Below are 14,162 nucleotides of genomic sequence, written 5' to 3' on the forward strand. Positions count from 1 at the left end.
CTGGATTTTATTTCGGTTTCAAACAGGATCTTGCTATGTAGCCCAGTAGGGAGTCCTGCCTCTGCCTCCTGAGTGCTCTATTAGAGTTGTGCACCACCGTGACCTTCTATGTGCGTGGTGTCATCTTCACATGTGGCATAGTTGATGTCATTCCCACACAGCCTTTCAAGGCTTTCATCCCATTCAAAATAAAATCTGAATTTCAGGGAGCATCAGAATGATCAGCAAAGGGATGGAGCCCAATGACATAGCGCTCTGAGGTTTTTAAAAGAGGCCAACTGTGGCAGCCAGAGCTGTAAGCCACCCTTCTAGACCTCAGGGTGCGGGAGGTTACAGACACCTTTAGAAACTTCTGGTAAGCTGATTTATAAGACTTTCAGAAACAGAATTTTGGATAGGCTTCGTGAAAGGACAACAGCCACCCAAAAAGATTTTAGACCGAAAGATGGAAGTGACACTGCTCTCAGGACTGAACGAGCAAAGGCTTGTCCTGAGTTAAGACAGCGCAGACCACTGCCCTGCACAGCTCTATTTGCTTGTTCTTACCAATAAATCTGCAAGCACAACCCCGGGCTGGGGCTAATTTCTAGAGATCACATTGACCTCCACACGTGCCCAAACAAGATGACTTGATCACAATATCTTATAAACCTTTTAAAGTACTAATATGTAGACTTTATTAACTCTCTGTTTGAAACTTGTAGAGAAGGTAGACACTACTTCTCTGTCTTTAATAATTAGCAATGTTTAGAAATAAGCTTGGTATTTAAATCTTTGGGATGTGTAAAATTGTATTCTACAGCATTTGTAGATAAGGCATTAAGAGTACTTTAAAGTGTTTGTCTACTGCATTAATTGTAATTATACTCCACTGGACTCACGATGTTTTGAAATGCTTTATAAATTGACCTCGAGATCTTTTTATTAATCATAATTCAAATGCTGAGTTTCTGATGCTAGGTAGCAACAGCTTTGCCTAAGAGCACCCTCTTCTGTTTCAAAAGTGTACTGCAGTTATTGGGCTTCCTAGCAATTCTGGTTAAAACAAAAGGAAAATGTCCGTGCACACTATCATATTATTAATATAAGCATCCCTTCCTTCAGAGATTCGGAGGGCTGTGCTGGTGCAAATATACATGGAAGAAAAGTAGCAGACCTCACAGTAGAATGATTTACATTTCTTCCTTAGGAATCCTCATGCAAATGAATTTTGATCTTTTCAAATATACAATCTGCTTTCTTTTCCTTGTATGATTTTTTTTTTTGAGACCGGGTCTCACTATGCAGTTCAGGCTATCTTTGAACTCACTATGTACCCCAGACTAGCCCCGAATTCACAGTAATGCTCCTGCCCTAGCCTCCTAAGTGTTGGAATTAAAGGAGTGCACCACCATGCCGGCCTCCTTACACGATTTTAAAGGGACAGCTTTCATCTATGGTATCAATGACCTGGATAGGGGACCAGGACCTTGACCTATCCCTTCTGGGAAAGGTCTTTGTTTTTGGAACTCAACTATTTGCTTGCTAACAAGCAACTGTTTTGCTTTGAAGTTTAATTATGCTCAAGTGTCTATTGTGATGTCACTTTGAAGTAGGAACTTATTAATACACCTTAAAAAAGAAAAAGCTTCGTTTCATACAACCCAGGGGCGTCTGCAGGTGATGAGGTTGAAATCCATGAAACTGCAATCAGGAATGATAAACATTGGCAACTTCTAATACTTTGCCAATATACACAGCCCTATGCTTTAGGATGCTGGATAAGGAAACAACAGGTCCTTGGAATGGAGTAGCTGCAGGGCCTACAGAGGGCCTAGGAGAGGTGACAAGTCACCACAGTGTCCACACAAAGCAGGTGGGCAGTCTGGTGGAGTTACAACTGTAGGTAGAGGTGCAGTCATTGAAGACCAGACCTCGACACTACACTCCCATACTTCCTCTAGGGATAAACAGTAATGCTTGATACTCTAAGTAGGCATCAATCACCTGGGTAGGGGACCGGGACCTTGACCTATCCCTTCTGGGAAAGGTCTTTGTTCTTTCCATGCACAATTGCTATGGGACTTGCTTACCTACCTATTGGATCAATATTACCTAGGCAACTATAATTGTAATCTTATTGGGTGATCACAATTGTGTCCCACCTTATACTCACTTCCCCATTCCATCCCCACTGCATGATTTTGCTCTATAAAATTTCCTTTGAGAAGTGAGCTTGTGGGCAGCCCACTTTCCAGCTCCCCTTCCGTCCCTCTTAGGCAGAAGTTGTCTTTCCCCCAATAAGTATTTCCTACTCTTAACTTCCATTGTTCCTTAGAATTCATTTTTTGATTTTGAGGAGTATGAATTTGATGTATCAGACATCTAGCAGGTTGGGAGTTGTATTTCCCTTGTATTATTTAGAGGTCCTGTATCACTTCCATTGTTTCTGAAGAACCAGAGCCATACTTCGGTGTCATAGTTTGTGTCTAGATGCCCCCCAAAGCTTCATGTGGCCATAGTTTTCCTAGAGGTGGCTGAATCCAGATTATGTGATTGACTCAAAATGCAATGCTGGGAATAAGGTGCTGGGATTTAAGGGTGGGTAATTGCTGGTTCAGTTCACTGACTGGACTGGCACAGCCCTAATCCCAGTAGACTGGATACAATATAAGAAAGAGGCTTGTCTCTGTCTCCCTTGTTGCTTTGACTGTCTTCTGCCACCATGAATGGTTGCTCTCCTGCCACATGACAACTTGCCTGGGAACCAGCCGATTATGAACTGAAACTTCTACAAACTGTAAGCTAAATAAACCTTTCCTCTCTTAACTGTGGGTGTGGAGTATTTCGTCTCAGCAACAAGAACAGTAACTGTGATATTGAGTACAGCCAACAACAGCTAAAATAGTTGTCAGTAACTGGACCTCTATGAAGGACTGATGCAGTTTCGGAACATTAACGTTAATAGCTAAACAAAAGTTTAATTTCAACAAATGTCTGTTTCTTGTATGATCAAGGGTGGAGAAGTGGGTTTTGTAAATTGTTTTTTAGCAGTATTGATTCACCACGCCTACTCAGCCTGCCTGGCCGCACCCAATCCACCTCTCACATCTTGTCTGAAAGTGTTATGATTTGTGTTCAGATGCCCCCTCCCCGAACCTCATGCAAACATGGAGGCAGCTAAATCTAGCATTTGTGATTAGGTCATTGTCCAGTGCTAGGATTGGTGGTGTGAGTCCTGTACCTGTCTAGGGGCAGGGAGCCAGCATACAAGGTAGGGATTGAAAGTAACCAAGATAGGGGCTGGGGATTTAGCTCGGTGGCATAAGCACCTGCCTTGCAAGCAGGCGGTCATGAGTTCGATCCCCGGTACCAATAAAAAAGAAAAAAAAAAAAAAAAAAGAAAGTAACCAAGACAAACAGTCTCCATGGTTGTGTGAAATATTTTTCTAAACTTTAAAAACTTTGTTTTTAAATGCACATGGTTTCTGTAGTACCACTATTCAAGTTGTCAAAGTCACATGGTTCCATCCTATGAACAAAATTTGCCCTGACAGGAAACCTGGTGAAAGACTTTGGAACTCAAGTTCTGCCTGGCTCATTCATCCAGAACATCAACACCTCTCACCATTTTTGAATTATTTTACATACCTGTAAATTACAGAAAACTGGTATTTGTGCTAATGATTCTTATCTACAAAAATGCAAATTGCATTGAACAGGAGAAATTATGGGCTACTACTTTGTGACTGATTATACCCCATCTTTGCATCTATTTAAAAATTCATTTCAAACCTCTTTACTTCCTATAGATGCCTCTCCTCCTTGAATTTCTCCCTGAAGCCACTGTACATCTTACCAGTTCCCTCATTAGTTAATGAGTTAAATAAAGTCTTATGCACATAGTCATTTTGTATCTTTCAGAAGGATTACAGGATCTTTAAAGAATCATCCTTTATAATATCATCAATTAGAGTTGGACGGTGTTATTTTTCCAGGATATGCCAAGATGCCATGTTCAATGACTCCTTAACAGTGAAATTGTGTACATATGCCTGACAGAGAGTCAATTGTTGAAGATTATTGAAATTGATTTCACACCTTTAAAAAATAGCCCCAAGCCTTGCAAAAGATATAAGTCCATAGCACAGCAAGAATTATTTGAAATACATCTTTAATTTTAGAAAAATCAATACGCAATCTACAAAATACTTTGTTACATGATTAGTAAGGCTCAATCTGTTTTATACTCATATCGATAGGACATAAAATCATATTTTGAATAAAACATTATAATAGTCATATTAATATAGAACTTTAACTGAATTTATAAGAAAAAGTATAGTTCCAGAATGACGGAACTATCTAAAAAACACACAAAGTCAAAAGTTCCAGGCTTTACTTTGTAGAAAATACCCTTTTTTATACCTTCTTAGGGATAAACTATTGTGATTCTGACAGAATAATGTTCTTAAATTCAGACCTGCACAGTTGCTTATGTAATGATGGAACCCCGAATGCATTTGCACAATTAATAAGATTGCGGTAAGGTGACCAGACCAGAATGATTAGTGCAGAGTGACTTGTCACAAGCCATCAGCTCTTGAAAGGCTGCCACAGTGTCCATCAAACTGACTCCACAACAGTCCAATTCATAAAGAGGCCTACAGTAAAACACTAGAAAAGGAGTGGTCTGGCTCCCTTCCTCCTCCCTTAAAAATCAAGGGTTTCATGAAGATCTTTATTTACTTTCTGCCAAAGGCGATTCTATCTCTTAATTTGTTAAGTTTAAATGAATTCTACCTGACTTCTCACTTAGAACTCCAGTCACACTTGACCTTCCTGCCACACCTAAGGTCAAAAAAATTGTATTAAAAAGCTTCTCATTCCCACACAGATTGCTAATTTAACACTACGTAATGAATATTTAAGGTCCTAATAGATGTGCAAATTGACAATTATGCTGCAGCACCCTGCTGTTAATGCTATCAACCTTTGCATTGTGGCTGAAACTCAATTTGGGCTTTCATCAGTCTTTAGTTACTGTATTTCCAACACTGAATTTTGAGATGTTCCTGAAAGCTGGGCAGCCTGTAACTAATTCCAGAAGTAAGGTACCACAGACACTAGTCAGCCTGTGAACCACGAGAGGTGAATAACTGAACACTTTGCTGAATTTATTTGAAGGTGTAAATATTTATTGAGTTCTTTATGGGAAGGATGCCAGAGAGCACACTTAGAAAGGAATGGCAGCAATTACCTAGCTACCTTCCTTGGGTCAGACCTGGTCCGTCCGTATCTTCCTGAGCAGACAGAAGCTTACCAGAGTGAGCCCTTGCTGGATGATAAGGAAAGAAGGCAGGCTTTTAAAAAATTGTACACACATACACACACACACACACACACACACAGACATGCACGCACGCACGTGCATACCTGCCCTCCTATACGTCATCAGTGAGTCGTCAGCATGTATTATGAACAGTGTTTCTAGTGATGTTAAAAAAAGAGCAACATCAATTCATTTTGGCCATGATTTTTGCAATACGTGCTTTCATAGTAAGAAAAAATAAAAAGCAAAAACATCTGTTGATTGATACAGATCTTCATACATGTTTGTTTTAATCCGTTACTCGAACAGATTAAAATGAATCTAATAACATATTAAATAAAACATAGGAGATAAATTCTGTAAGCCAACAAATAAATGTTATTTGGAAGAACATTATTTCAGTTTTGACTCAAAACAAATCTGATAAATAGAGAAAAATGCCTCCTAATCACATTTAAGACTCAATATATATTGAAGTTGTGTTAATATGTCCTGGAAGAATTTGTTTTTTCCAACTGAAAAATATACATTTCATGCATTTTAAAATTCAGAATTGTCACTACAGATATTAAAAGAAAATTATAAGCAGAATTGTAACTGCTAATGTTGTTGGTTTTTCACTAGAAACTAACCTACAACAGTCATTTCTTGCTTTGAGGAAATGTTTCCTCTTAGAAATACAGGTAAAATTGTCTAGTTTCTTTTACTTTAGGCATCTTTTTAAAAAATACTCAAAATTAAGCAGGGTTAGCATAAAATAGCATGATAGTAGCATCAGCATAACAATCATACTATGATTTTACTTCTACTCGAGAGGCTTGTGTTAATTACAAATAATACTTTATCAAAATATATTCTTAGAGTATACTTTTAGAAAACAGTATTCATGAGCTTTAAAAATTCACCTTTAATGTACATAAATATTCTAACTAGCACCCAATGCTTATTCCATTTTGAAAGGGTACCCGCCAACAAAAGGCAGCGTCTCTTAGTGACCTGTACTAAAATTTGTGTATCAGCAGAAATAGCGCCTCCATCACACACTCCAGGATATAGACACTTCAAAAGTGATAAGCCAGCAGGGGAAAGACAGGTGCCAAATACAGCCAAGGATAATTTACCAATGTGGCCAGAGGATAGGAACAGAAAAAATGCAAAACCACAGGTAATTCCAAATCTGCATTTCAGTCTGTGGTTTGTTTCAATATCGCTCTCTACCTAACCATGTTTCAGGAAGGAGGAAGAGGGGACATTAATTACTTTAGTTCAGGTCCTCTTTGTGCGTTTCCCTCTGGTAAAGCAAGAAGAGGGGGGATGGAGGGATATGGTGCTCAGATAATAAAACCAATCAGCCACTGGGTAATCAAAATTCAAAAACCCCTCAGACAAGCCAGCTACCAGGTCACGCATGCATCGGGTAACAGTGCTGTGAGTTTCAATAGAAAGCAAAACATCACACAAATTATAGATTCACTTTAGATCAAGGCCACAGGGCAAAAATACGTCAAAGTATAAGAGATAGATGGTTTAGTTTTAGTCTAAACTTTTCTATACACAGCCTTTGGACCTGTGCTGGGCCCACCACTCAGAAGTCATTGCCACCCTCTCACGTGGTCGCCCAACCCTGCCCTTCATGCGGTTTCTGTGCATTGCACATTTGACGGACGGCTATCAGCGTCTCTCCCGGCTGCTCCTACTGCGTGACGCAGCTGCCAGCTCTATCGGCATCTTCTCCATCAATTTTAATCCACTTCTTTTCTATTTCAACCTGTTACAAAGAAGCAAAACACAGGCAGCATTAGCAGATGTGATGCAGCCCTAACCCCATGTGCGCCCTCTCCACACACCAGCCAGGAACCACGGCCCCGCTTCCTGTGGCCACCACCTCCCACCGCAGATGGGCAGAGCTCTCTGGAGTGATGGAGCCCCAGTCCTTCAGCCAGGGGCCACATCTACAATGTGCCAAGTCAAACACAGTTTTTGTCATAATTTTTATCACAAAAAGCTTCTAAAATATGAATTCATTTTAATTTCATATATATATATATGTATATATATATATATATATATATATATACATATATATACTTTTTGAGAAAAGATCTGCAGGTCTGGTTAGGCATGAGATTAGTTAACCCCTACCCCATCATATCTACAGCCACTGGCCCACCTGAGATTTATAACATACCCAAAATTATCTGACTAAAACAAACTAGCTTGCAAACTAGTAGCCCAGTTACTCTTCCAGTTAGCATTTTTAGCTCAGTTCAGGTGACATTTCACAGGGACCCTCCTGGAACTATCACCTGCTCACTGTTGGTTTGTTTCCCTGACTCGAACCTCAGTAAGGACAGGGGCCTCGTTTCCTCTCGCAGCCTGAGCGTCTGCAGTGGGCTCTGCTACCGCGACACTGCTTGGCAGATACCTGTCACTTGGAAGGTGGCATTCAAATCGCCACAGGTGCCAGTCACTAGCAAAAATAGCTAAAAGCTGCTTACTTACGTAATTTGGAGCCTCAAACCATCCAAACCTGGCATAGCCTATGACGAGAAACTGGGCATAAAGGAAGCCTCCCTGCCGTGAGGCATGCGTCAGTCCTGCATCACACTCACGGCCCTAGTGCTGTAGGTCAGGACCCCAGCAAGCAGCTCTGGGCTGCAGATTCATGCGCAGACAATTGGGGGGGGGGGTACTTGCCCGTCTACAGCTGGGCTGAATGAAGGCCCTGAAGATGCAGAACAGGCACAGGAGATGTGGACTGCAGTGCAGCATCTTAAAGGCAGCTGCCAGTACCCTAAGAGGTGGACCCCACTGTGCTCACATGGAGTGAATCCCAGCCGGGGCACCTGCCCATCCCTGGACTCAGGCTGACTCAACAAGGGGTGTGACCTTGAGCAAAGCAGCTCTCGTCAGCTAGTGCGGTCCCCACTGCACAGGCCGTGAGCCATGTGAGGAAGGCAGGCACAACAGGGCAGCACCTGCCCGTCACAGTTTCACCAGCAGGGAAATTCACAGGACCCCAACATACATATTTCTAAACCGACGGTCCGAAACAACCTGGACTCACATTGTGACATCACAGGGCCACCAATGGGTGGATTCTCAAAAGCAAGACATGAACAGGAACTCAGAGTGGCATTACTCACAGCTGAGATCCCAGCAAATGTAGATTCTGAAATACTGTCAGAAAGTATAAAGGCTGTTCACATGCAAGACAAGAACTCATACAGCCAGGTAAGGTGGTGCGTACCTGTAATCCCAGCTACCCAGGAGGCTGAGGCAGAAGGATCAAACTTTTCACTACCTGTTATGCACTCTTCAATGTCTATGACTTGTAAATTATATTTTCTGATTTTAAAAATATTTAAACAAAACCAGCAACATATGTCACCAGCAAACGTTTCAAGATACGGGAAATATGTAGCAAAATCTTCCATGTATCTACTTGTGGTGATGATATAATAGAATCAGAAACAGCACATGGCACTCCGATTCATATGGCCCAAGCTGCAGAAGAATTGATCATGAACATTTAAAACTCGCGTAATAGAGTGACTCAGTGTTTCCCAAAACATGCTCCACAGAACAGTGATCCACAAGATACTGATGTGTGTTTGACACACACACACCACCAGACAAGATTCCTCAACACAGACCATCAAGATTGCACAGCAGAGCTCTTCTCTAAGTCGAATATCAATACATACATCAGTCAAGAAGGCAAAGCAAATACTTAAGGCCAAATCCGGGCCCCTTTTGGAAGTCCCAGCTTGACCTGAGGGGCGCGGGGCCATACCTGGAGGTTGTAGCAAGCTCGCTGATGAATGTTCTTTTGTGGTTGCATGTCACTGTCCACCCCCAGAGACCTGACCTCCGTCCTCGAGGCACAGGTGTCTGACATGGAAAACTGAACAGTGGCGAATGGGTACCAATCCAAGGGAATCTCCTGGTCAGATCCAAGTTCTAGTTTGTATGACAAACAGTGGGGATGATCAGGACCTAAAGGAAACAAAATTGAACTATTTCAGTGGTCACTGGACATTTCTGTTGAACATAAAAGGCATTTGTAATTCCCTGAGCGCTACGGCTGTACAAACTCCATATTAAAAATATGCTATCAAAATTCACAATCACGCACAAAGTAGGAAGTGTTCCAAATGCATCTAAGTACTAGCTCTAAAGTAAGTGTAACTTCATTATAACATACCTGCACACTCTTAAAGCTGTTTTCAATTACTGTTCACTCTGATAGAAGGCTACTATTTCTATGAAACATAATTATTCGGCCACAATGTGTCTCAGGCATGGACACCTCTTTAAGTAGACTGAAGCAGCCCTTCCAATAATTCTGCATTTATTCATTTTCTTACCCCTGTGCTTGCAGATCATGCAAAGGTAAATTTCTGTTCAAATTTGGTCATATTATTTGAAGAATTTAGAAGTAAAATTTAGGATATTATTAAGTGCGGAAAACATTCCAAGTTAAGAATTTTGCTTTTCAGTAAAACAGATTTTTTACTACTGAAATTCTCATGGTCCTGAAAAGCTTTGACTGGAACAGCTACAGTAGAGGGAGGCGTATTGGCTTGCAAAACCCCAATCCAGTATCTGTTCACGTTCAGTTGAGCATCAACACTGGGCCTCTGTGCCACACTCAAGTGTTATGACTATTTAGATATCCCCAAAGCCTCGGGAGGCCACTGGCCCTCGGGTGTGTGATGCTGGGGTTGTGTGCGTGGTGCTGGTATTAAGGTGTGTGACAACTAAATGAGCCCACTGATTGGCTCAGCAAAGTCCTGGGCGTGGATAATGGGAAGCCCTCCCTCCTAGGTAGCCTGGGAGGGATAAAACAGAGAGGCAGGCTCCTGCTGCTGCCCGCTGGTTTGCTGTCTCCTGCCTGCTTTGCCATGGACTGTTTCTCTTCTACCAGGCCCTCTGTTACGCCGCCCTGCCCCGGAGCCAGCTGACCAGGGACTGAAGACCTCTACAAGCTGAAAGGTGAAATAAGCCTTTCGTTCTTTAACTTTGGGTGTTGGATATTTTGTATCTGCAATGAGCAAAGTAGTAACCTCAGATACCAGGGATATTGTTTCTATCAGAGATTGCACGTAGATCACTCAATTTGTGTGCAGGTGCATATGTGCACGTTTTTATAGTGAAGCAAAAATATTTTCACGGTAGTAACTTTGACTACTGTAGCAACAAATGGCCATGACTTTGTTCCATTGTTCATAACATCTCAAATCCAACGTGTTATCTTAAATGAATGTATGAGATGACTCTAATTTCAAAAGCTAGATTAAATTACTGTACCACTGACATAGTTTAAAAGAACATTTTCATCAGAGTATTGCTGTAGGCACAAGAACAAGAGTTTAAAGGATTTCACTTAATTCCTAAAAGACAAATTGCCTTTCATTCCTTACAACCTGTTTCTTGTAGAGACTAATAAAATTCTAAGCTGCAAAAGTCATCCATCAATTAGCCAACAGATGCTCATTAGCCATCTCTACCACTTCCATGTAGGGTCACACGCAGTGGCCTCAGAGGGGCTCGGCGCTACCCACACCACCTGCAGCGGTGATAACTTCACCCCACCCACGCACCCACACATCTCGCCATCTGATATCCTTTCCCTATTTCTGGCCTCAGTGAGTTCATCTGCACTAAGCCAGGGCTCCCCAGGCCTGTGATGCCGGGGCCAGTGCTGAGGGCACAATCTCCACTCCCAGTGCACCCAGAGGCCATTCCCACCGCTGCAGCTACACAGCTGCTTACCCTCGAGCCTCAGCTTCCCTCTGCAAAGGAGGGAAGGACGACAACCTGGCCTCCGTAAGGCCGCGGTGGGTACTGACCGCAGAGCCAGGAGGAGTGGGGCATGGTGGCACTGTAGCGACTCATTCGTTATTACTCCGACAAGCACTGCTCGGCTGGAAACCCACTTATCATTATCCGAGTACTATAATTTAGCTAATAGAGGAATTGTGAATTCTACATGTTTAGAGTTGAAAATGACATTGGAGAGGATCTAATTTGATATTCACATTTTATAGGAAAAAATTGTTTGGGGGAAGTGTTGCGGCAAAAAATTGAAAGAAAAATGAAATCCAAGTTGAAGATTTAATCCTACCAAAATGCTAGAAGCAAAATCTTTCTACCTTGTTTCTCTAAAAAGCTGGTGAAAGACAAAACAGCATTGTTCTTTTGCATTTTGAGATATTTTTCCTGGCTTTTAAAACCTCTAAATACTTTACAGAGTTTACTAACACACTCCCTCTTTCAACTCTGAGTCCCGTGAGAACACCTATCATGTGAGTCCTCAGCACAAGGCCGGCCTGTTTGGGGCTTATTTGACACATGCATGAATAAATGGATGTGAACAAAACATACACACTGAGCCCCCATTCACATTCACACTCAAAAATGTGAAACTAAGGACAATGGAGTGACAAAATAGTGGGGGAAAGGTCAAAGCATGTCATTTGCATACACAAATTTCCCCAAATGAAACCATTAATCTGTATTTTCATTTTTTTAAAGAGAAAGAGGAAAATCCTGTTGTCTCAGTGCTGACCACGAGTGGGCACCCTCGAGCTTCGGCAGTGGTTATCTTTGGCCAGCATGGGAACCGCTGATCCAAAATCTCCTCAGGTCTGGAGGACACCCAACCCCCAGGAGCTGAAGCAGTTCACATCCGAACTACTGAAGGCAGCAGGAAATGAATGGTCAGAGGCCAGCCCAAGTGGAGGGAAGATGCCACAGAGCAAAAATAAAGAGCAAAGCAGAACTGGGCACTGCGAGACAGGTGTATCTGCCACTCCCATTCCCCTCTCTAGTTCAGGGCCACCAAAATTTTACCCCTCCTTTGGCTAAGCAAGCCCTCACTTATCCTCTTTCTCTTTCTCCTCCTTCTCTTCCCTCTCTCCTTTTGCCTTGACGGCAGCTCCTTTGTCACCCTCCACACCTTAGGATAAGGTCTATGAGCCACTGCAACTGCCCAGCCAGGCTCTGAGGTACCGTGCAAGGCTTAGCTGCCAGGGGAACACTCAGCACAGATGAGGTAGCAGGGAGCCCTTAAGGGACCAACAGCCCTTCTGCTCAAACGTTAAGCCTGAGCTCACAAATTCCCAGGAAGAAAGGCAAAACGAAAATATTAATTAATGGTAGAACACTGGTTCATATTTTTCTTTTAGATTCCATGTACTAAGTACTTTTCCAACAATGTAGGTTTTTCAGGAAATGAGGTGAGGGTAAGATTTTAAAGACCCTTTTTAAAGAAAGGCCTCTCTTTGCTAAACATATAACCGATCTAAAAGTCATCCAAAGAACCAAGTTGTGTCCAGGCTCCACTGCAGTACGTGTGGCCCCAGAACCACAGCACTGGGAGCCCGAGACACAGCAGCGTCAGTGCTGACTACCTTTCATCAAGGTGACTCCTGCATAGTTTAGGAGATGCCACCTTGTTACAAAGACTTCCCTTACGTCCCAACCTTCTGTATTCCTTTCCCATTCCCCTTTCCAACTCTGGGCCATGCCAAGAGGTGAATTAGAATGGCAGCGAACCCAAACCTCATTCTCTGCATTACCTTCCCCCCCTAACACAGACGCCTGGCGTCAGTGCTGAGGGACCCCAGAAGTGCCCCCCATACCCTGTCCCCTGGGCACTCAGACCCTATCTGAACAAAGCAGCTTTGACCCCAAAAGATTTGCTCAGTGCAGTCACTGCACAGCTGGCCAGACCACCTGTGAACCACTGCTCCACGTGTGCCTGGCAGGACCACGGTCTTCAGGAAGGGACCCAGCAGCCAAGATTGGGCCCAGCCAACCCCCTGGGGATATCTATTCTTGCCATTATTCTCAGTGAGCTCCACTGCTGGAAAAGACCAAGGGGAGGAGAATACCAGAGCGCTAGAGGACAGGGACACATGGAGTATGGGGAATGCCCTCTGCCTGGGGCCACACCAATGTCACAGGCATTAACAGCAAGCAAAGCCTCACCCTAGAGTGTGCCCAAGAGGGAATGGGGCCCAAGCACCGATGCAGCTGGAGGGGCCCTTTTGGAGGATGCTTGAAATAAGATTTCTGAGTTATTTTTTGGATTTTGTGATAGTCGTACAGACATAATGAAATATCCTAGTGACAGGAGCCAAGTTTTTTTTTTGTTTTGTTTTGTTTTTTTTTTTTTTTTTTGTCTTTTTGCTTTTTATTGGTACCGGGGATCGAACTCACGACTGCCTGCTTGCAAGGGAGGCACTTATGCCACTAAGCTAAATCCCCAGCCCCGGGAGCCAAGTTTAAACACAAAATTTATGTCTGTTTCACACACATCTGAACGTAGTTCTGTAAAATAGTCTAATAACTGTGCATAACACAAAGTTTTATTGTGTGGAATTGTCTGTTTATGACATTCTTCACTATGTCAATGTTCAAACATTTTTTGGATTTTGGAGCACTATGGATTTCAGAGTTTTGGACTAGAGATGCTCAACCTGTATGTTTCTCAAGCTCTGATGACGCTGGAAAACACACCTAATTCTAGGACAGGAGACAAGGAGAGTCTATCTTAGGCCTATGGTGCTAACGGCACCATTGGCCTCCTGTCTACCCAAGCAAGACAGACACTCTGACCTGCCCCAGTCCTTGTGTCCCCATGTCCATAACATAGTCTGTCACTGTCCTGAGGCCACCTCCTCTGAATTTCCTCAACTTTCCCCCACTACCCCTCTCATGAGGGCAAAAGTCTTACCCTGGATGCATTCAAGGTTCTCCTGGCAGCTCTTCAGACCTCCTGGTGCCCTGAGCTCTAACCCAGGGCTCCAATTTAACTGGCAGAGAGAAAGCCTGAAACCTG

The 14,162-nt window shown here is 42.9% G+C and overlaps 1 protein-coding gene and 1 long non-coding RNA gene across 4 annotated transcripts in view; one reads left to right on the forward strand and one right to left on the reverse strand.

The window, feature by feature from the left end:
* Window positions 1–4,136: 4,136 nt before the first annotated feature.
* The window catches only part of Ston1 (stonin 1), a 48,948-nt gene continuing 38,922 nt past the window's right edge, over window positions 4,137–14,162 (reverse strand). For all 3 annotated transcript variants that reach the window (XM_003473081.5, XM_013155987.3, XM_013155988.3), the window contains 2 exons: window positions 9,108–9,310; window positions 4,137–7,079 (listed from right to left, as the gene is read on the reverse strand). In XM_003473081.5, coding sequence (XP_003473129.1) covers window positions 7,005–7,079; window positions 9,108–9,310 — 278 coding nt within the window. In that variant the 3' untranslated portion in view covers window positions 4,137–7,004. The remainder of the gene's footprint in view (window positions 7,080–9,107; window positions 9,311–14,162) is intronic.
* On the forward strand, window positions 8,269–12,366 carry LOC134471080 (uncharacterized). The gene is made up of 3 exons (XR_010040434.1): window positions 8,269–8,545; window positions 10,242–10,309; window positions 11,852–12,366. It is a non-coding gene; the product is annotated as an uncharacterized LOC134471080 (long non-coding RNA).

The sequence above is a fragment of the Cavia porcellus genome, unplaced genomic scaffold (genome assembly GCF_034190915.1).
Source record: "Cavia porcellus strain 051 isolate PalLab524CR breed Dunkin Hartley unplaced genomic scaffold, mCavPor4.1 scaffold_1, whole genome shotgun sequence".
NCBI lineage: Eukaryota > Metazoa > Chordata > Mammalia > Rodentia > Caviidae > Cavia > Cavia porcellus.